At 34.0% G+C, this 20223-nt stretch overlaps 4 protein-coding genes across 5 annotated transcripts; 3 read left to right on the forward strand and 1 right to left on the reverse strand.

Moving 5' to 3' along the window:
- Positions 1-2703: 2703 nt before the first annotated feature.
- LOC129889780 (ent-kaurenoic acid oxidase 2-like) lies at positions 2704-3192 on the forward strand. The gene has a single exon (XM_055965229.1). It carries the CDS (start codon positions 2704-2706, stop codon positions 3190-3192), a length of 489 nt encoding a protein of 162 aa, XP_055821204.1.
- Positions 3193-3794: 602 nt separating this feature from the next.
- Positions 3795-5541, forward strand: LOC129889786 (beta-amyrin 11-oxidase-like). The gene is made up of 4 exons (XM_055965236.1): positions 3795-4007; positions 4242-4334; positions 5207-5331; positions 5436-5541. The coding sequence occupies exons 1-4, from the start codon at positions 3795-3797 to the stop codon at positions 5539-5541; spliced, it is 537 nt and encodes a 178-aa protein (XP_055821211.1).
- A 542-nt stretch (positions 5542-6083) lies between these two features.
- On the reverse strand, positions 6084-9738 carry LOC129888757 (glycine cleavage system H protein 3, mitochondrial-like). Of its 2 annotated transcripts, none has more exons than XM_055963751.1 (4): positions 9564-9738; positions 8688-8782; positions 7020-7190; positions 6084-6344 (listed from the first exon to the last, which is right to left on the reverse strand). In XM_055963751.1, the coding sequence occupies exons 1-4, from the start codon at positions 9673-9675 to the stop codon at positions 6219-6221; spliced, it is 504 nt and encodes a 167-aa protein (XP_055819726.1). In that variant the 5' UTR covers positions 9676-9738; the 3' UTR covers positions 6084-6218. The 2 variants fall into 2 exon arrangements, with proteins under 2 accessions (XP_055819726.1, XP_055819727.1); XM_055963752.1 differs by having other exon boundaries at positions 8688-8776; positions 9564-9736.
- Positions 9739-11213: 1475 nt separating this feature from the next.
- Positions 11214-17701, forward strand: LOC129888758 (uncharacterized). Its single transcript, XM_055963754.1, has 7 exons — positions 11214-11486; positions 13988-14120; positions 14986-15068; positions 15217-15295; positions 15397-15506; positions 16597-16661; positions 17110-17701. The coding sequence occupies exons 1-7, from the start codon at positions 11391-11393 to the stop codon at positions 17201-17203; spliced, it is 660 nt and encodes a 219-aa protein (XP_055819729.1). The 5' UTR covers positions 11214-11390; the 3' UTR covers positions 17204-17701.
- The last annotated feature ends 2522 nt before the right edge of the window (positions 17702-20223 follow it).

Raw genomic sequence — 20223 nt, forward strand, 5'->3', positions numbered from 1 at the left:
CATTACACGTCTTTCCTAAATCTTGTGGGAATGTGATATTTTTGTGCATCGAACTGCTCTATTTACTTTCTTCGGTTGTGATTTCAATTAGAGAGACATGGGACCTTGAATTTAAGGTCGCAGAATTACTTGAGTCTATCAGAAACAATCACTTCATCTCTACAAAATATGGGTAAAATTTGCGTATAAGAGTGCTTTATTTTCTATAAAAATCTGTTTAATACGAATTCAAATTTAATTAGATTAGAAAAGCAGATATATAGTAAACTTCTTAACACAAATACACGATTTAAATAAAAATTACTAATTTCGACAAAGTTGTATTCGAACTTCTAGATTAGCTCCTACCCACTAATTAGTTGTGCGGCCATTCAATATATAATAATTCTGGTGAAAAAACAAGTCAGGTGCGGCTGCCGGTTAACACAAGCCGGCTTGTCAATTCTAGGGCAATTGATGCTGGATTTATTTGAATTTAATATTTTTTACGCAAGATATATAATTTATGTAAAAAATTTATTACATTTTATACAATATTTAAAGTATAATAAATTTAGTGCTAAATTAAATTTAAAGACTGAATTCATCAAACTAAAATTTTGAATCCGTCTCTACTTCACATCAACAAGAGGCTGCAATAAGATAGTTACATTGTATATATAATGTAAAATGATTATATATACACTTTACTTTTTTTATTTTTTATTTTATGAAACGGCAGATGACACCATATGAAACATACAACACATCTGTGTCCGCCAATAACAAATTATACTAGGTAAATTCCAACATTATGTCATTATATCTGCTGTCTAGTTATAATATATATATATATATATATATATATATATAAGGCATAATACATAAATATGCCCTTTAATTTAGCCTCATTTCACATTTATGCTCTCTAATTTTGGGTGTGCACAAGCAGACACTTAAATTTGTATAAAATTGAACAAGTAGACACACATGTCTTACATGACACAATACACGTATGACACAAAAATGTCATGTTGAACGTCATGTAGGACGAATGTGTTTATATGTTCAAGTTTTGGATAGTTAAAATGTCTATTCGTGCATTAGTAAAGTTAGAAGTCATAGTTGCCAGCTGAAGCCAAGTTAAGATTTATATTTATGTATTATGCCTAAAAAAATCATTATCGGTTATACGATACATTCACATGGATGAGGTAGGAGAATTTATGTTTTTTCCCTTGGAAATCCTTAGAATTTTCTGAGATAACTATTTACTAAATGGTCCTATATTTATTTCTCTCGTAATTTATAGACCATATAGATCACGGTCTAAAAATCTCTCTTAAGAAAATTGATAATTTTATGAGGAAATGTCAGACCATGATTTAAGATTTTATAAACGTCAAACTACATTTTAATGTTTTATCAGTCCCAAAAAGCTAATTTACACAACTTTTAAAAATAGAAAATGACAACCTAAAAAAGGGACATTTGCATAAATTAACCATCTATTTGTGGAAGATGCTTTGTATGTGACAAACTCTTTATAAAATGATCAATTGAATCATATATTTATCTTTTTTATATGAATTAAACCTTTCTTGGTTTGCCTCAAAATGGTGTGTGATTTTGGATCAATCTTTTTTACATCTTTTGCAATTGGAATTTTTGCTATTTATTGTTCGTTAAAGAGAGCAAATGACTTGTTTTATACAAGCAAATTTAGTTCAAAAGAGTATAACATACCTCCAGGTGATATGAGCTGGCCATTCATTGGGAATATGTTCACTTTTTTTGCAACATTCAAATATGGTGATCCTGAATCATTTATCTCTTACTTTACTTCTAGGTATGTTCCCTACATTAATCATCCTTTTCTTTTAGGAAAAATGGTTTTTCTTAAAACAATATTACTACCCCATTCTACCCTTTATCCCGAGTCCATGCTTCATCGAAAACAGTCTCTCTACCGCCACAAAGGTAGGGATAAGGTCTGCGTACATATACCCACCCTCCCCAGACTCCACTTATGGAATTATACCAATATGTTGTTGTTGTTGTTTGTTGTTGTACTATTTGTTATACTTTGAGTCATTTGTACCCTTGTTGTTAGCAATGCATCTTGCGTATTTTTTCTTTATCTTAACGGAGCTCCAACTTGGAGTATAAAAGTACGGAGGGATGACTTTGTAACATAACCAAAAAGTAGATGGGCCAATTTGAATCTTTTTCTCGAAGAATACTACTAAAAAATAAGAAATTACCGACGGACAAAATTTCGTAGCTAAACAACAAAAATTCCATGCTAATCTCATTTAGCTACAGATTAGCTATGGATGATAAACTTATTTGTGTACTAGAAAGTGCTAAGTTTTGTACCTTTTTCCCCTTCTTTTATTTTCTTGTCAATCCACATAGATTGAAGGGTGGTCTCACATTCCAACTATTAGTTGTTTTTTTTCTTCTTTTAAATCTGAACTATATATCACTATCTATGGATTAAAACAATTGATAGTCGAGATGTGAAATTTACTGAAAAAATGATAATTTAAGTGTGTTTTTGACCATTAAATCTTGATCATCCTTAATAAAACTTCTGAATTCCCCACTATATGATTCTTGTCATCTATTGTCTTAACTAATATTAATTGATTTCTATAGTGCAAACATTCTTGACATTTGGTGAAAACAAATATGAAACATTGAAGGTATGGACAAGGAGGAATGTACAAGGCATTTATGTTTGGAACACCAAGCATAATTGTCACAAAACCAGAAGTATGCAAGAAAATCTTGATGGATGATGAAAACTTTGAATTGGGATGGCCTCAATCAGTATTGAATCTAATTGGAAAAAAAGCTCTCCATGGAATTACAAGCCAAGAACACAAGCGTCTTCGTCGAATAACAACATCTCCTATAAAAGGCAAATATGCATTGTGTGTGTACCTTGGTCTAATTGAAGAAGTTGTGAAGAGTTCATTTGAAAAATGGAATGCCATTAAAGAAAAACCAATTGAGTTTCTTACTGAAATGAAGAAATCTACATTTGAAGTTATAATAAGAATCATGATTGGTAGTGAGATTGATCCTCAATGGTTAGATATGGTGGAAAAGGTGTACACAATTTATTTGCAAGGTTTTTTGGCTCTACCTATCAATCTCCCTGGATTTGCTTATCATAGGGCATTCAAGGTTAGATCTATGTCCTAATTTGTTTTACCCACTCTTTCTACTCATTTTGAGGCGAATTCAAGATTTTAACTTGGCAGGTTTGATCTCTATTAGATTCTTACTCCCTCCGCTTAAAATTATCATCAGTCGTGATTTCTTAAAATAGTTATCTCAAAATGTTTATCATTTTAGAAGGTCAAGGCAAAATTAATATTTTTTTCTATTTTATCCTTTCATTAGTGGTAATTGTTCTCGAAGAACACAAACATCTCAATAGAGTAAATATTTATTGAAGAGAGATTATATCTCAAGATATACATGAGGGTAAAATAGTCAAAAGCCTCTCCTAATTAATGTTTTATTAATGGGTGTGTAAAAGAGAAATATGACAGATAATTTGAGACGGAGGGAGTAGTATTAAACTCATTATACCTTTAAAATTATAAGTTCAGATTTAGTTTTTGTTGAAACTTTAGTGATTTTTCACATATAAATCTATGTTCCACGTCGAAAATACTTAAGAGTCTGATAAGCTTAAGTTTATAGTCATTAACTTGTCTTTTTTTCCAATTGTGGCTTTAATTTAGGCTAGGGAAAACCTGGTGAAGATATTTCAATCAGTAATAGATGAAAGGAAGGTGATGAATATGAAGGATGAATCAAGATCAAAGTGCAATAATATGGTGGATTTGATTATGGCCATTGAAGACGACGAAGGAAGAAGATTACACGATGAGGAGATCATCGACTTGTTAATCGTTTATGTGTTTGCAGGTCATGAAACAACTGCCCATACTGCAGCATGGGCAATAATGTACTTAGAACAACATCCTGAGTTCTTACAAAAAGCAAAGGTAATATCATAACAAGTCATTTGTAATCTAAACAAATATTTTGTTACTATAGTTAAACCTTTCTATAACAACGTCATTTTTCCAGATAACGTATACAACATTACATAAAAAATTGATTCTAAAGAACACTTGGCCGTTATAGTGAAATGTTGTTATATAAGATGACTGTGTCTGTTATAGAGAGTGTAAGTTATCTAAACTTCTTTTTACCTTTGAGAAATTCTATGTTTTCAGGAGGAACAAGAGGAAATTGTAAAGAGAAGGCAGGCTGATTCTGATAAAAAACTTAGCTACGATGAGTTTAGACAGATGAAGTATTTAACCAAGGTACGTAAATAGTCTAGTGGTACGAGAATGTAGACCTTACAAAGTTCAAGAATTTTAACATATAGATTGTGTTCAAATGCAAGGTAATCGATGAAACTCTACGTTGCTCTAATGTCACCTTAGCAATTTATAGAAACGCAAAAAGGAGAATCAACATGAATGGTAAACTTCGCCCTTTTCTCTCGTCTGCACCTTCATTTTTGCCAATTTTTTTGACAAAATAAGATGTCTTATGTACTAAAGGATTTGCTTTGTGCTATATAGGGTACACAATACCAAAAGGATGGAAGGTATTGACTTGGATAAGGCAAGTTAATTTGGATCCTAACAATCATGTGAACCCCAAAGAATTTAATCCTTCAAGATGGGATGTAAGTATTATAAGTAGTATCTCCTTATACTAATTTTCTTTACGATAACAACGATAATTGTGCCTCAGTCCCAAACAAGTTGGAGTCGGGCTTGAGTTGGTTTTCTTTTTTCCTTTCAAATCCCGTATGGATTTCTTCCTCGTAGTTTTGGCCTCAATCCCCTAACTCTTGTAGTTGTTACAAGGTTGCTTCTTCCAAAAAAGTGAGACTTGTTAGACTTACCCTAAGAAGGATGATGACCAAGACTAGCAGAGGCGAATTCAGAATTTGAACTTGATTGGTTCAGCTTTTAAGTTTCTTAACATTGATCTTATTATACTTGTGATTTTTTTTACAGTTTTTGTGTTTTCACGTAAACATCGATGTTATGTGTCCAAACTACTAGGTTCAGTTGAACTCGTGGCTAATAAGCTACATCCTCCACGAAGATTTGGTCAAGGTTAAAGGACAATACTAACTTTTAATCATGGCTGAGGAAGTAACACAGTTGATTCTTAACAGGATGATGAGGCCAAGACATTTAGCGCGTTTCTTCCCTTTGGAGCAGGACCTCGGTTGTGCCCCGGAGCAGAGTTGGCTAGGCTTGAAGTTTCAGTGTTTCTTCACTACTTTCTTCTAAACTATAGGTACTAAGATTATCAACACACATTTGAGTTCTGCAACTTCTCCTAGTACAATTGATTTTTGTGTATATTAATGCATAATTTGCCTTGAATTTGTTCTGGTGCAGGCTCGAGCGTCTTAATCCAGAAACAAGTGTGACATATCTACCAATTCCTAGTCCTACTGATAATTGTCTTGCAAGACTCAAAAGGATCTCAACATCATGTCAATAAAAATTGCATCTTTTCTTGATTTCATATTGAGCCTTATCATATTCTTGTTCATTTAGTGTACCATGTTTTCGTTGTATTTTCGAGTGGATTTTAAACCTGTTCTGTATGTCAACTAGAGATAAATCTTCATTCATTCCTGTTATTCAAGTTAAGAATTTCAGATTACGCGGTCAAGTCTTGGTGTATCCGGTGCAACAAGTGAAGACACCTTAAGAGAGAAGTGAACCAGTAACAAGTACAAGTATTAAGGAAATCAAGCCAAAGCTTAGTTTCTCAGATTCTTCAAAAATGTAGATGAGTGCATGCCAGATCATCCAAAAGTAGTGAATTTTTGGAGGATCTGCCACGGGGGGCGGCAATATTTTTGGAAATTATGAGCAACATAAGGTCAAAACAGTAAGGAAGAATTTGCTATCTAGATGACCTGATCATAATGTAGGGTCGAAAATTCTATCCGTGGACCAATTTTAACGTTGCGAAAATTACTAGAAAGAGTATCATAAATCAAAAAACTCAATCACAACTCTGCTGAGGCAAAGAAAAAAACAGAAAAGTGGATCTTATTATTTATTTTTTGTGGAATTTTAACAACTGACAGGAAGTTTGATCACAATATCTCAGGCCTTAACCAGGCAAATGTTAGTCTAAAAAGTGAATTCAAAAATCACCTTCAAGTTTTAATGACTTTCCTCTTCTTCACAGAATTTAGTGTACTCTTTGGCCTCCATCAAAGATTCAATTTCTGATGGACTGCTCGGCTTCACTTTAATCATCCATCCATCTTCATAGGGGCTCGAGTTGATCTTCATTGCATAAGGTGGCAAAAGAAACATTAAAAAATCTTACGGAATATGGCGTTTCAAACTATGTTACTCGGACTTTTTAGAAATGATTTTGCATACACGCAAGATTCAAGAAGCACCCCATAGCATTTTTGAAAAGTCCGAGCAACATAAATTTCAGCTAGATGGAGAATGGAGGAAAGACACAAGAAGTACTTGAAATATATATATCAGAAAGTAATATTGACCTTGAGTGCAGAAGGTGAAAAATCATAAGGAATATGGCATTTCAGTTTTCAACCTATGTTGGCCGGACTTTCCAAACATGCTACCTAACCCGTATCGAATCTTCCAAAAGTGCACTACTTTTGGAGCATAAAGGCATTTTTGAAGAGGTCCGAGTAACATAAAGTTTCTACTAGCTGAAAAATGAAGGAAAGACACAAGAAATATTTGGAATATATATACCCCCTCCGTTTCAATTTGGTTGTTTGATTGACACGAAATTTAAGAAAGTAAAGAACACTTTTGAATGTACTAAAATATTCTTTAATCTTGTGATCTTAAACATGACATACAGAAAGTTAGAATTAAAGAGTTATCAAAAAAGAAAGAGACGTTCTTTTTGAAACGGATTAGAAAAGAAAGTAAACAAACAAATTGAAATGAAGGGAGTATCAGTTAGTAGATATTTACCAAACCAGGTGTTTCAGTGAGCTTTGTGTTGACCTCAACGATCTCGCCTGAGATTGGAGAGTTAATGTCACTGGTGGCTTTCACACTTTCAACAGCTCCAAAGCTACTTCCATGTGAAACAGAAGAACCAGTTTCTGGCAGATCAACAAACACCACTTCTCCCAAATGATCCTGAAAACATCCATTGTTTGAAGTTCAACTATATATAAATGCAAGTCAATTTCGAAAAATGTAACTTGAATCCCTAATTCCTTATGGACTTGACTTAAATATAGACAACGTATGAAGAAAACTTACGCTACTGATGTATTTTGACCTGTAGTAACAGATAATCTGCCTTATTTTCGAGATCACTAATTCTGTTTTATTAAGGATGGTTACCACAAAGTAGTTATGTTTTAGGTGACCTGATAATGTAAAGATTCTTTTTTTTATTTGAAAGAAAATGTCATCAATTGATAGCATACAAGAAACATTCAATGTATATGCAAGTCTGCCCACAGAGAAAAACTTGGTATTTTAGCGGAGAAAGGTAGAGGGACAAGTCCATTATCCACAGAGTTTCAAATTGTAGGCAACTCGAACCAGGGGCAGAACTAGAAACCCAATAACATTAGTTCAAACCTTATATTTGTATTTATAAATCCATTAAATTTGTATATAGATCTATTCAAAACCAAGCTACTTACACCTAATGTTGTTATCCTAGAATTTACAGCTCATAAAGTTCTGTTGGGTTTAATTGATAGGTTGAATGAGAAATTGAGGGAAAAAGGAGTGGAGAGGAAATGATATGTTATCTCTTGCTTTATTAAATAAGCTTTGGTCCCACATAGGTGGTGGAAATGAAAAGTCTCCTATTTAAAAGTAGAAGCACTCCTTCATGTTGCTAAAGGGTCAAGAAGAGGGTCTCCCCTCGCGCCGTCGTCGTCGTCGCTCGCTCGGCTTCGGAATTGATAATCTTTTTGGACCAAATTTTCTTTAAATTTTTAATTAATTAATATTATTTATTTATTTAATTAATTAAGTGGAAAAAAAATCCTGATCCGCGACCCGCGACCCCCGTTTCTTTCCCGGATTAATTTAAAATTTCCCTCAGTTTTTTCCAACGGATTTTTGAAAGGTTGCAACCTTGTCCGAAAAGTTGCAAACCTTTTTCCAACAGGTGCCTTTTCTTAAAAGGTGTAAACAGTCTATATAAATATCTGTTAATCCTCAGAATGTTCCATACGAAATTCTGAATATACAATCTTCTTCTTCTTTCTGCACTTTCTAAAACTCGTGTGAAATACAGCCATCAAGTGGTTCGCAGTCACCAAAATTAGCAGTGCCTCTACTTTGGTGAGTAAATCGTTCTATCCTGGGAGGAAAGATTCCAAAACCTCGGGTACTTTGAGGGGAATAATTTCCTTAAGGACACACTGTGTATTCAGTGGGCTCGATTTTGTTCTTATAATAATTGTTCATATACTGTTATTATTTTTTTTAATTTCAGATTCTGTCTTTATTATTTTTTCAGAAGTTTCTGTTACTGTTTAATATTTTCCAATACAGTTTACTAACAAGTTCAAATCATGGCTCCACCTCTAAGTCTCGACCCTCTGGGGTTTATTGATATCAAAACATAAGCGGAGAACTACACGAAAAATACTATAAGTCAAGAAAAACCTGAGCATGGTCAGTTATTCCAACTGTTGCCACTGATCCCTCATGCTTCACCCACTCATGTGAAGATGCATACTTCAGCCCTTCAAGAACTGCAACTTGCAATATATCCAATAAAAAACTCAATATAAATTTATAAACAAAACAAGAAATAAGAATTAATCTCTTGGACAGCCGCTCACTCAATCGTTTAAATTAAAAATAATCGATGGATGTATAATATGTGTATAACTGTATATAATCTAGGCATAATACATAAATGTGGCCTTTAATTTGGCTTCAACTGACACTATGCCCTCCAACTTTGAGTGTGCACAAGTAGACATTTAAACTTGTATAAAATTGAACAATTAGATACACACGTCTTACGTGGCATATTACTCGTAGGACGCCATGTAAGATGCAAGTTGACACATAGGACGCCATATAGGACGCATGTGTCTACTTGTTCAATTTTTTACAAGTTTAAGTGTCTACTTGTGCACATCTAAAGTTGGAGAACATATATAGATGTCAGCTTAGCCAAGTTAAAGGACTTATATATGTATTATGCCTATAATTATGTATACCGATTAGTAAAAGTAAACAGTAAATCCGATCGGCCAGGGCAGAGCCACAATGCAAATTACTAGATCAACAGAACCATGTATTTATGCTAAAAAAGAAAAAAAAAAACTATCTAACAAACTACAAATACTCTATTTAGAACCCATTAAGTAAAATGAATAGTACTTCAAAACTCATAACCTAAAAATTGTGACTTCATATCTATGGCCAGCTATTTGTGTAAACATCCTTATAAACAAATTTAGATTTATTTTTTTTACTGATGAGAATGGAAAAAATAATAATTAAAGCAATGAATTGAAAAAAAATTACCAGTAGAAAAACATCTAGAGAGTGAAAAAGCAGGGGGAAAACTGGTTCTTGAAGCATTGGAAGAGACTCTAAGTGCATTGGCTGTTGAAGAAGTCCACATTCTCAGAGCCATTTTTCTCAAAGTAAAGTGTCAATAAAGGGAGAGATTTTGATATTGCTATATAGTTTATACTTCTGGTTCTTATATATATTATCTAACATTGAATGGTTGAAAATGAAAGCCTCATCCTAAAGTCTGGGACCAAACGATATAGTATACTGTTTTTGATTTTTTATCTGGGGTTCAGTATCCGTTTTATGGCCTGACTACTTAAGTTGGGTTCATGCCGGGAAGTCTCACTCTAAGGGGTAAAGTATTTCCTATCGAAGGCGGCACTATACCTAGGGCTCGACCAATAAGGATTGTGGTAAAAAGGTAAGTCATACTTTTTCATCCCAAACGAGAAGTTTCGGGTTCGAGTCCTCCTCAGTACGTGATCGTCTTTGTTAGGAAGCGTTTTCCCCCCAAATATGAAAATTTCTAATACGAATTCAGATTTAGTCGGATCCCATACGACTATCAAAACTAGAGCTCGAATTCAAAACTTCTGATTAACAATAGAGGAACACTTACTACTTCATCAAACCTTTGGTGGTGAGACCAAATGATATATACCAATGAGATTAAGTAATATACGTTGTCGGTGTAAATGACATATTTACACCATTAAATCATTTTTTTTACATGTTATAGCAAATAATATATCTTATTTTTAAGATTTCAAATCACATATTTTAAGATGACTTATCTATAAATACCATCTGGATGACTTGATAGTGTCAAAAATTAGTTGTATACTATTTCTTAAGCTCTATACATATACTCTTTATCTTTTTGGTAATGACAGTATAACAATGACCTGAAAAAATGCAACACTATATTAGTAAAAAAAAAAAAAGTAGATAGAGAATTGACCTAATGACTGTAGAAGGTTAGCCTAAAATCTTGTGCTTTTGAACCACAAGTGATGTTATCCTTCTTGTTGGGCTAATACAAGGGCATCATGGGACCACTATGGACTATGACAACCAATAGATTTTTTTTTAAAATTAAGACAATCATTCGGTATTCAGAATCAATTAATCGGACTAAGTCTGTAAAAAACATTTAGAGGTTATCTGATTGGTGAAATAAGGATAATAATTTCAGAATATTTCATTTCACCAACCAAACAATTAAGGTCTAAAGGCTCGAACATGAAATTTTGCAATTGAGAATAAAGGAATCTCATTTATCCCACGACATTCTTTGGTGCTCAATCTTTGATTATATCACTAGTTTATCCAAATGCTTGTAAACTACTCCCCTGGTTTCAAATATATTCACAAGTGGTTTTTGTTTTAATTTTAAAAATAGAAAAATTTATTAAAAATTAATATTTTTACTTCCGTCAATCAAAAAATAGTATATTTCATTCACTTGTGTAATTGCAGGAAATGAAATATTTAACGAAAGATATATTAACTCTAAATGGTATAGTAGAGGGGTATTTTTGGATTTTTACTATTCAATTATAATTTTGGAAAATTCAGAAAATAGAACTGAGATTTATAAAATTAATTAAAAATCCTAAATCCACGTAGATAAATACATCTTCCCTAATTTTTTCCTTTTCAGCTTGGCATTGAATAATCAAAAAGTGAAACCCGTTTACAAAAGTGGTCCGGTGAACAGTCAGGAGTATTGACCGGAGATCAAATTCCCGGCGCCGGTGATCGTATCTAAAGCATAGCGCCGTCAGAAAAACCTCTAAATTTTGCAATTGAATTAGGTTTTCTAACGGCGCCATGGATGAAATTGAGGAGAAGAAGATGGTAGAAATCTTTCTGAAAATCATCGGTCCTTTTCCGCCTTGTCGCCTTAATGTTCCTTCTTCTATTAAGGTACTTCCTTTTCTCCGTCTCCTTCGATCGTAATAGCTCGAAATTCACGCAAATTATACTGAGGAAAACTAGGTTTTATTTTTTCTAATGACTCGTAATCAGCGCATACTTAGCTAAGGTCAGAATGCGATCTTGATAAGTAAAGGATAAATATAGACGATTTCTACTAGTTGTAATTGAAGTATTTAAGGAAAATTGTTGAAGTATTGGAATGAACTAGAGTTGAATTGAATGTAAATAATTCACAGAGTAGACCCTAAGCTGAATTTGAATTGAGGTGTAGTTGATTAATTGATTGAATGGTGTTACGATTTTGAGTCACATTGAGGAAATGTGTTTTGTTTATTAGAAAAGTGGTGAATTAGTGCAAATTATGAAGTTTGAGATGGAGAATAATGCTGAAAAGATTTTTCCTTTCTTTTCCTTAGTAAATGCTTGGATAGTTGGAAGGAGAAAGTCTGGAAGATAGTGAGTTGAACTTCATGGCAACACTAGGGAACTTAAGAGGACGAGAAAGTACATATTAACTCAGCCAGCTATGGTTCATATTATACCTTATTAATCAGGAATTTACTTAGAAAGAGAAATGGTAGTGGACAAGGAGGATGATTAAGAAAGTAATATGGACTGAAGCAAGAAAAGATTATTATTAGCTTAATGAGCATGGCTTCAGAGAGAACTTGGTGTAGTACATGGATATGTGTAATCTGAGTGATAATTTCTTTCTGATGAAGGTAATCAGAGTTTGATACTGAGATAAGTTTGAAATTAACTGAGAATCTATGTTGGGCGTTAGACAGCAAAACCGAAATGGCAACAAGTCATTAGTTTGTCACCTTGGTTTCCCTTATTGAATTGAATTAGTCAAGCAAAAAATTAGAGTAAATCTAGGATGAATTGTGAGTTTGGTCTGCTTTGATGTCAAGAGATCCCTTTAGTATTCTGATAGGCTACTTCTAATTTGGCATGTGACAAGTACGCAAATGATTGAAACTCTCTATGGAGACACTACATAGAGAAGAATTTTGAATCATGAACCCAAGGATGTGGCATATGATCAATGAAGTCATGCAAGCTATAGAGTCCAGGGTTCAAATCGTAGCAGAGACAAAACAAACTAGATGATCTCTTCCCATCTTTCTGCCTAAGTCTTGGTGGGCAGAGTAACCCGATACCTGTGTTAGTGGGAGGTAACAGACTAGCAGGTCCATGATGGAATAGTTGAGGTGTGCCCAAGCTGGCTCCCTCAGGATAGTTCTGTCACAAGTGACCTTGTCTTCCATATGCTTCTTCCTCCCTGTGTTATTCTATCCTGGTGCACGCCTACCTTCTTTTCCAGGCTTCTCGTATATACGAGTCCTGCAAAAACATCCAAGTTTGTGAGCCCTGTGATGGCCCAAAGACTAACTACGAGAACAACTATGACTCAATCCCAAATAAGTTGGGGTCGGCTATATGAATCCTCATTTCATCATTTAAGCCCAGAGACTACTGTTATTGGAAAAAAGGAAGAGGGCCTGATATACCTTCGTTATAAAAGTGACTCATATATACCCCTACTGTTATACAAATGACTCACATATACCCTTTTTCTCCAATGGAAGTGAAAAAATTAATTTTAAATTTTTTTTTAGTTTTTTATTTAAAAAATAATCCATGTGAGGGTATATTTGATTCTTCTCACAAGATTGTTTTTTAGTTTTTTGATTTAACCGCTAATTTAAATTATTATTTTGATTGTCAAATTTATTTTTTCCCAAATTTTAAAATTTATTATAGATCCCCCAAGTTTTTTTACAAATATAAAACTAAATTAAAATATAGCTGCAAGTTACAATATAACCACAAAAAATATTAATTTTAATTTTTTTCTTACTTTTTTCTCCTTTTCATTTCACACTTCTTCTTTTTTTTTTTCATATTTTTACACTGAAGAATAAAAGAAAAAATGAAAGAAGAACAAGAAACTAAATAATGATAATCAAAGAAGTCAAAAAATAATTCATGATTGAAAAATATCATATATACCCCTACATGGATTTTAAAAAAATTTAAAATCTAAAAAATAAATTTAAAATTATTTTTTTCACTTCTATTAGATGAAAAGGGTGTATGTGTGCCATTTTGTAATGGAGAGGTATATGTGAGCCATTTTTGTAATGGTAGGGGTATTTGTGAGCCACTTTTGTAATGAGGGGTATATCAGCTCTAAATAGTAAAATTTAGAGGTATATTAGACCCTTTCCCTTGAAAAAAAGAATTTGTAATCTAGAAATGAGAATTTGTTGATACCTAAAGTGGCATTTTGTTTAAGTTTCTGCAAAAAAATCAAAGAAATATCTCCTAGTATCGTGGTTTGTTTTCTAATCATAAGAAAAAGGTTGTAGAAGTGCATGAAAAGATGTTGTTTAGACTTGTCTTGTGAGCTTCATTTGTTATGCATATAATTTAAATTCCTGGAGTTGTTCTGAATATGCTTTGACATTTTCTGTGGCATCTAGGTACATGAATTGAGAAAGATGATTGCTGCGAATCGACATATGCCTATTGAAAATTTAAGACTTGTTCTGCGAGGAAATGTATTGCATGATAGTGAAAATGGAGATGATGAAGTAGTCCAACTCAACAACGGAGGTACAATTTTTCATCGATTTGTTGATTATCAAAGTTGGTATAACCATTTTGCATAATATACTGTAACAACTATACATAGGAGGATTTTATTTATGTGAGATATAGAGGTACCGTGATGTTTGATCTCTTTTTCTTCTTGCGGTTGGAAATCGGAATGAGTAGGAAATGCACACATGTATAAGTTTGATGATTTCTAGCAAACTATCTGTTTTGTTGCATAGCGATTCTGCAAACATTTCTTGCTTCACAACTGTGTTATTTGCTTGATTGTTTGTTCCTGGATGCTGTTCCACTTTCACATTTCCATAGCAGACATAATGCTATGGAAATTGCTAGCCTAAAGGGAAACAAATTAATTTTATGTACTTCCTAAGAAGTTGTAGAAATTAGACTAGTTCGAAGATTCTGTTTGTTTCTGAATCTTCCTTTAGTGGTTCTCTTCAGAAAATCTAGACCAAACAACGGAATACTGTATCTGTGGTTACAAGTGTTAAGAGTGTTAATGCCATAAGTCATTTTTGGCTGTTCTCCACACATTCCTTTGCTGAACAACTGAGTTATTTGCTTGATTATCTATTCCTGGATGCTGTTCCACTTTCACATTTTCATGGAGCCTTGGAGTAACTGGTAAAGTTGCTGCCATGTGACCAGGAGGTCACGGGTTCACGGGTTCAAGCCTTGGAAACAGCCTCTGGCAGAAATGCAAGGCAAGGCTGCGTACAATAGACCCTTGTGGTCAGGCCCTTCCCCGGACCCCGCGCATAGCGGGAGCTTTAGTGCACCGGGCTGCCCTTTTATTCTATTATATCATAATTAATGGAACTTCTTTCTCTATTATAACAAAGGTTGAAATCCATTTCTGTAGATTCACTAATAGTTGCTGTCAAACCAAAGCCACCACCTAAGCATTTTCGTGATGAATTTGAGGATGACGATGATGATGAACTGGTGAGTGGAAAATAAATGCCTCAAAAAGTATAGGATATTCAGTTGTTGTCTGGAAATTGAATCTAGCTCCCATGTGCATACTTCTGTATTTTCATTTTTTCATTTTGCAATGATTTACAAGTTTTATTATTCCCATTTCTATAAGCAGAAGTTTCAGTTACCCCCATCAAGTAGTAAGTGGAAGAGGAAGCTTTTTTATATACTACGTCATAAACTGAAATTTCCAGGTGAAGCTCTGACTAGTTGTTTTCACATTTCATATCGTTCACGTAAAAACTATCTTCTTATTCCTCTTCACCTGTTCCGTTACCTTTTCACTTGTTTGTAGATATGCTCTTGATGGTAATTTTCTCCATCAGTCCAAAGGTTTGGGTTATTATCATGACTTGGTTCATTCTGGCCTCTATTGCGCGAAGATATGAGGTTGCACCTTTATTTGTAAGTTCAACCATTTGGTCACATCATTTGCTGTGATATATATATATATATATATATATATATATATATATATATATATATATATATGGCAGATTTATTTATTTTATGATTCAGTAATTTTTTGGAACAGTATCCCAAAATGTAGACTGAATGTATATATGCTTAGGAGCATACGTTGGGATCTAAATAGTTAGATAGGAAGAAGGATTATAACAAAAATATATTGGGGAAGATCCTACTTTGTTTTACAGTACTTGGATTTTTGTACTAACATGGATGTGGGTTAGTAGCTGCCAATTGCCATAGTGTCACAGTCTGAGAAGAGAGGATTGCTCTAGTGGTTGATCTGTTACTTCCAACCAAGAGATTGTGTTAGTTTTAGTCACCAAAGGGGAAGTGGAAAAAGCCACTGGTGGCGCCTCTGTGTGTGTGGGGGGGTTGGGGATGGGATTTACCAAATTAAAAAAAGAAAGTCTCGGACTTGCTAATAACTTCTTATGACTTATGAGTCACTTGTGTTTCTGTAAGCTTTCAATAGACTGAACTGTTGTTTTGCGGATTCTTTCATATAATGCTGGTTCTTTATGCTTTGATTAAGGTGGGGAAAACTAAATGACATTTTGCTGAAACTGATACTTCTATTCCTCAACAAGTACTCAAGTTCTCATGGAAGATAATGTCACATTAATTCTGCTATTTATCGCTGCTTATATTACCTTGAAACCAGCTTTGGAATTATCCATAATATATATACAAGGAGTTAGAAATGATTAAACATATTTGATACATAAAAGGATTAACGTGTACTTTTTTGAAAGCTAAATATATACTAAATACCGTGTATATGTCTACTCTTGTACTCGCTTACATTTATGAATTATTGAACAGCTAACTACCTTCATCATGTACACGTGTGCTGGGAAATCTTAGAATTAACTATCTTAGAGTTATGGCCTCTTATGTATGAACTAACTACTAAAACAATCAAAAATTGCATACTTTTTCACAATTTGAGAAAGCAGAATTCCTGTATGGTCTTGGAAAAAAGAACATAGTAGTACTATTAACTCTTTTTCTTAACTTAATGCAGTTACTGGCGACTGGGTTTGGCCTCATCTTTTATAATCTTGGACACCGGAAGCAGGGAGAACTTAGGTATGTGATTTTGTAGATATATGAACCTTTAGATACAAAAGTCTTTATTCCTTTTGGTTACTTTTAAACCTCCAAGTTGATATGCTTTTCTGTTGTGTGAGTGTAATTTTTCTTCTTAATCTGTGATAAGAAGATGGATTTCGTCGAAGCCACTTGGACACACATTTACCGCATTATAAATTTGTTTGCTTGTGACTTCTGTTCTTCTCATTTAATGCTGTAACCTTATCCTCTTTAAGATCTGTTAGTTCCTCATTTGATAGTCTATCCAACCCCCAACCCCACCCCACACACTTTAAGCTTCTTCATCCGCGTATTGACATGCTTACATAGTCTGGTGTTCTTTTTTTCTTTTTTGGATTTCCAACGTCAACTACTAAAGCACATAATAATAGTATGTGATTTTTTCTAAATATAGTCACCCTCAAATTTTTGTCCTCCTTTGCAGTGCATATTCTGTATTCAATGAAGATTTTCGAGAACTTCCAGGAACCCTCAACGCAGATCATATTGACAGAGATATTCGGGCAGGCCGATTTTGAGTCAAGATTTTCAACATTCAAATGAAAACGAATCTTTTGTCCTTTCCTTCCCTGCCTCGAATCAAATTCATTTTGTACCTGTTGATGGAAATACTCAGCTCTTGCCTCCCGCTGCTTCACCTAAATGGTGACGATCGTACATGTGAAAGTCAAATGAAGTTTAACACCAACGAAGTGAAACAGAAGTCTCTCAAGTAAATCTTAGGTTTTAAGCCTCTTTTTTCAGGTATTGAAGTGTTTTGTACTGTGTGACATAGGAGAAAAGTTCATGTAGAGCCAGGGGCGCAGCTAGCTTAGAAGTTATGGATTCACGTGAAGCCAATAACTATCGTTCAGACCTTGTATATGTATTGAAATTTCATTAATTATATAAATATTTAACTTTAAATCTTGTTATAATTGTATATCTTTGATGTCATTGTAGGAACTCATAAACTTCATATCTTGAATTTACATTTAAAAGCTATATGACAAGGATTACATTTGCATGGTTGTAAACTGTTGGCAAGTAGTACACTCCTTTTTTTCCTCTCTTCATTTTTATGTGTTTTATTGTGATCCGACACATTTTAAGAAACTGAAAAAAACATTTAGATCGTATGATTTCGAATTAAAAATGTGTCTAATGTACTAAAATGTCATTTGAGTCGTTTTCAAGTTTTTCTAGCCATATATATAAATGTTCTTTTCTTAATATATTAAGGTGGGTTCTTCGTGTGTGTTTGCTAATTAATTTTTTGGTGATATGGTTTTCGGTCACTAGTTTTCAAAAACTTTATAGGATATTTTGTAATGACCCGGTAAACAGTATGTAGAGCATCGGCATGATCCACACCATTTATTTAGCCTTTAGGGGTCACTCAACATAAATTTAGCGATTTTTCCAGTTTTTCGTGTATGTAACCTATGAATTTTTTGGTGATGTAATTTATGATTACTTTTTTACCAAAATTTTTACAGGATCCTCTGTAATGACCCAGAGGAACAGCATGTATAGCTTCGGCATGATCCACACAATTTATTTACCATTTAGGTGTTATTCAATAGGAATTAAGTAATTTTCTCAGTTTTTCGTGTGTATTAGCTCATGAATTTTTTGGTGAAATGATTTTTGATTGCTTTTTTTCCAAAAACTTTATAGGACCTTTTGTAATGACCCAAGGGAACAGTATGTATAGCCTCGACATGATTTCGTGACATTTATTTAGCATTTATGGGTCACTCAACAAGAATTAGATGATTTTCTCATTTTTTTCATATGTGTTAGCCATTCATTTTTTGGTGATATGATTTTCAATCACTTTTTCTTAGAAACTTTATAGGACCATCCGTAATGACCCGGGACAACAGTTGGTATAGCCTCGACATGATTCATGTCATTTATTTAGCATTTAGGGGTCACTCAATAAGAATTAGGCGATTTTCTCATGTGTCTTAGTTAGCCCATGAATTTTTTGGTGATATGATTTTTGGACACTTTTGTTTTTCCAAAAACTTTACAGAACCCTTCGAAATGACCTGGAGGAACAATACGTATAGCTTCGGCATGATACACGCCAATTGTTTAGCATTTATGGGCCACTCAACAGAAATTAGGCGATTTTCTCAATTTTTCTTGTGTATTAGCCCATGAATTTTTTGGTAATATGATTTTCGATCATTTTTTTCAAAAACTTTACAGAATCCTTCGCAATGTCCCGGGTGCACAATATCTATAGCCTTGGTATGATCCTACCATTTATTTAGTATCTAGGGGTCACTCAATATGAATTAAGCGATTATTTTAGTTTTTCGTGTGTGTTAACTCATGAATTTTTGGGTGATATAGTTTTAGGTCATTTTTTTTTCAAAAATTTTACAGGACCTCCATAGTGATCCGTAGAACAGTACATATAACACATCAATTTCTCAAAAACTCCGATACTCAAATGGTCAATGACTAAAACTCAAGAATACACATCGACTCAAAGGTAGAAGTAAGGAATATTACCTTGAACATCATCGTCGAAAGGCACAAATAGATGAGGATATTTAGCCTTCATATCTTCTTCAGCTTCCCATGTAGCCTCTTCAACAAATTGATTTCGCCATAGGACTTTGACAGATGCCACTTCCTTAGTTCTTAATTTGCGAACCTGACGATCGAGAATCTGAACTGGAATCTCTTCATAACTCAAACCCTCTTTCACCCCAATGCTCTCAATTGGGACAACAAGTGAAGGATCTCTCAAACACTTCTTAAGCATAGAGATATGAAATACGGGATGAATAGCAGCTAATTCTAGGGGAAACTCCAATTCATAGGCTACGTTACCTACCCTCCTCAATATCTGATAAGGGCCAATGTAGAGGGGACTAAGCTTCTTTTTCTTTCCAAATCTCATCACACCCTTCATGGGTGAAACTTTCAAGTATACCCAATCGTACACTTCGAACTCCAAATCTCTCCTCCTAACATCAGTGTAGGATTTCTGGCGACTCTGAGCAGTCCTCAACTTCTCTTGGATGGTTTTCACCTTCTCCATAGCTTGGTGAACCAAGTCTGGTCCAATCAACTCAGCTTCGCCAACTTCGAACCAACCAATTGGTGATCTACATCTCCTCCCATACAGAGCTTCATAAGGAGCCATTTGAATACTCGAATGAAAGCTATTATTGTATGCAAACTCAATAAGAGGTAAATGATCATCCCAATTACCTTTGAAGTCAATGACACATGCTCTTAACATAAACTCCAAAGTCTGTATCGTACGCTCTACCTAACCGTCTGTTTTTGGATGAAAAGCAGTACTAAGGTTCACTCTTAAACCCAAACCCTTTTGAAATGACCTCCAAAATTGCGCAGTGAATTGAGCTCCCCTATCTGAGATGATAGATAAAGGAACTCCATGCAGTCTAACAATCTCTCAAAGATACAGTTTGGCATAATCCTCTACAGTGTTCGTAGTCTTAACCGGCAAGAAATGGGCCGATTTGTTCATCCTATCCACAATCACCCAAATAAAGTCATGATATTTGCG

This window comes from Solanum dulcamara, chromosome 5 (assembly GCF_947179165.1).
Source record: "Solanum dulcamara chromosome 5, daSolDulc1.2, whole genome shotgun sequence".
In the NCBI taxonomy this organism is placed as follows: domain Eukaryota; kingdom Viridiplantae; phylum Streptophyta; class Magnoliopsida; order Solanales; family Solanaceae; genus Solanum; species Solanum dulcamara.

What these genes read in the sequence shown, in the direction of transcription:
- LOC129888757 (XM_055963751.1), bottom strand. Translation starts at nt 9,675, where the DNA reads ATGGCTCTGAGAATGTGGACTTCTTCAACAGCCAATGCACTTAGAGTC. An exon ending in CTCTAGATGTTTTTCTACTG is followed by an intron (nt 8,783 to 9,563) that starts GTAATTTTTTTT and finishes ATATATTGCAAG; the next exon opens with TTGCAGTTCTTGAAGGGCTG. An exon ending in TCACTGAAACACCTGGTTTG is followed by an intron (nt 6,345 to 7,019) that starts GTAAATATCTAC and finishes TATGCAATGAAG; the next exon opens with ATCAACTCGAGCCCCTATGA.
- LOC129889780 (XM_055965229.1), top strand. Translation starts at nt 2,704, where the DNA reads ATGTACAAGGCATTTATGTTTGGAACACCAAGCATAATTGTCACAAAA.
- LOC129889786 (XM_055965236.1), top strand. Translation starts at nt 3,795, where the DNA reads ATGAATATGAAGGATGAATCAAGATCAAAGTGCAATAATATGGTGGAT. An exon ending in AGATGAAGTATTTAACCAAG is followed by an intron (nt 4,335 to 5,206) that starts GTACGTAAATAG and finishes GATTCTTAACAG; the next exon opens with GATGATGAGGCCAAGACATT. An exon ending in TACTTTCTTCTAAACTATAG is followed by an intron (nt 5,332 to 5,435) that starts GTACTAAGATTA and finishes GTTCTGGTGCAG; the next exon opens with GCTCGAGCGTCTTAATCCAG.
- LOC129888758 (XM_055963754.1), top strand. Translation starts at nt 11,391, where the DNA reads ATGGATGAAATTGAGGAGAAGAAGATGGTAGAAATCTTTCTGAAAATC. An exon ending in ATGTTCCTTCTTCTATTAAG is followed by an intron (nt 11,487 to 13,987) that starts GTACTTCCTTTT and finishes TGTGGCATCTAG; the next exon opens with GTACATGAATTGAGAAAGAT. An exon ending in CGGAAGCAGGGAGAACTTAG is followed by an intron (nt 16,662 to 17,109) that starts GTATGTGATTTT and finishes CCTCCTTTGCAG; the next exon opens with TGCATATTCTGTATTCAATG.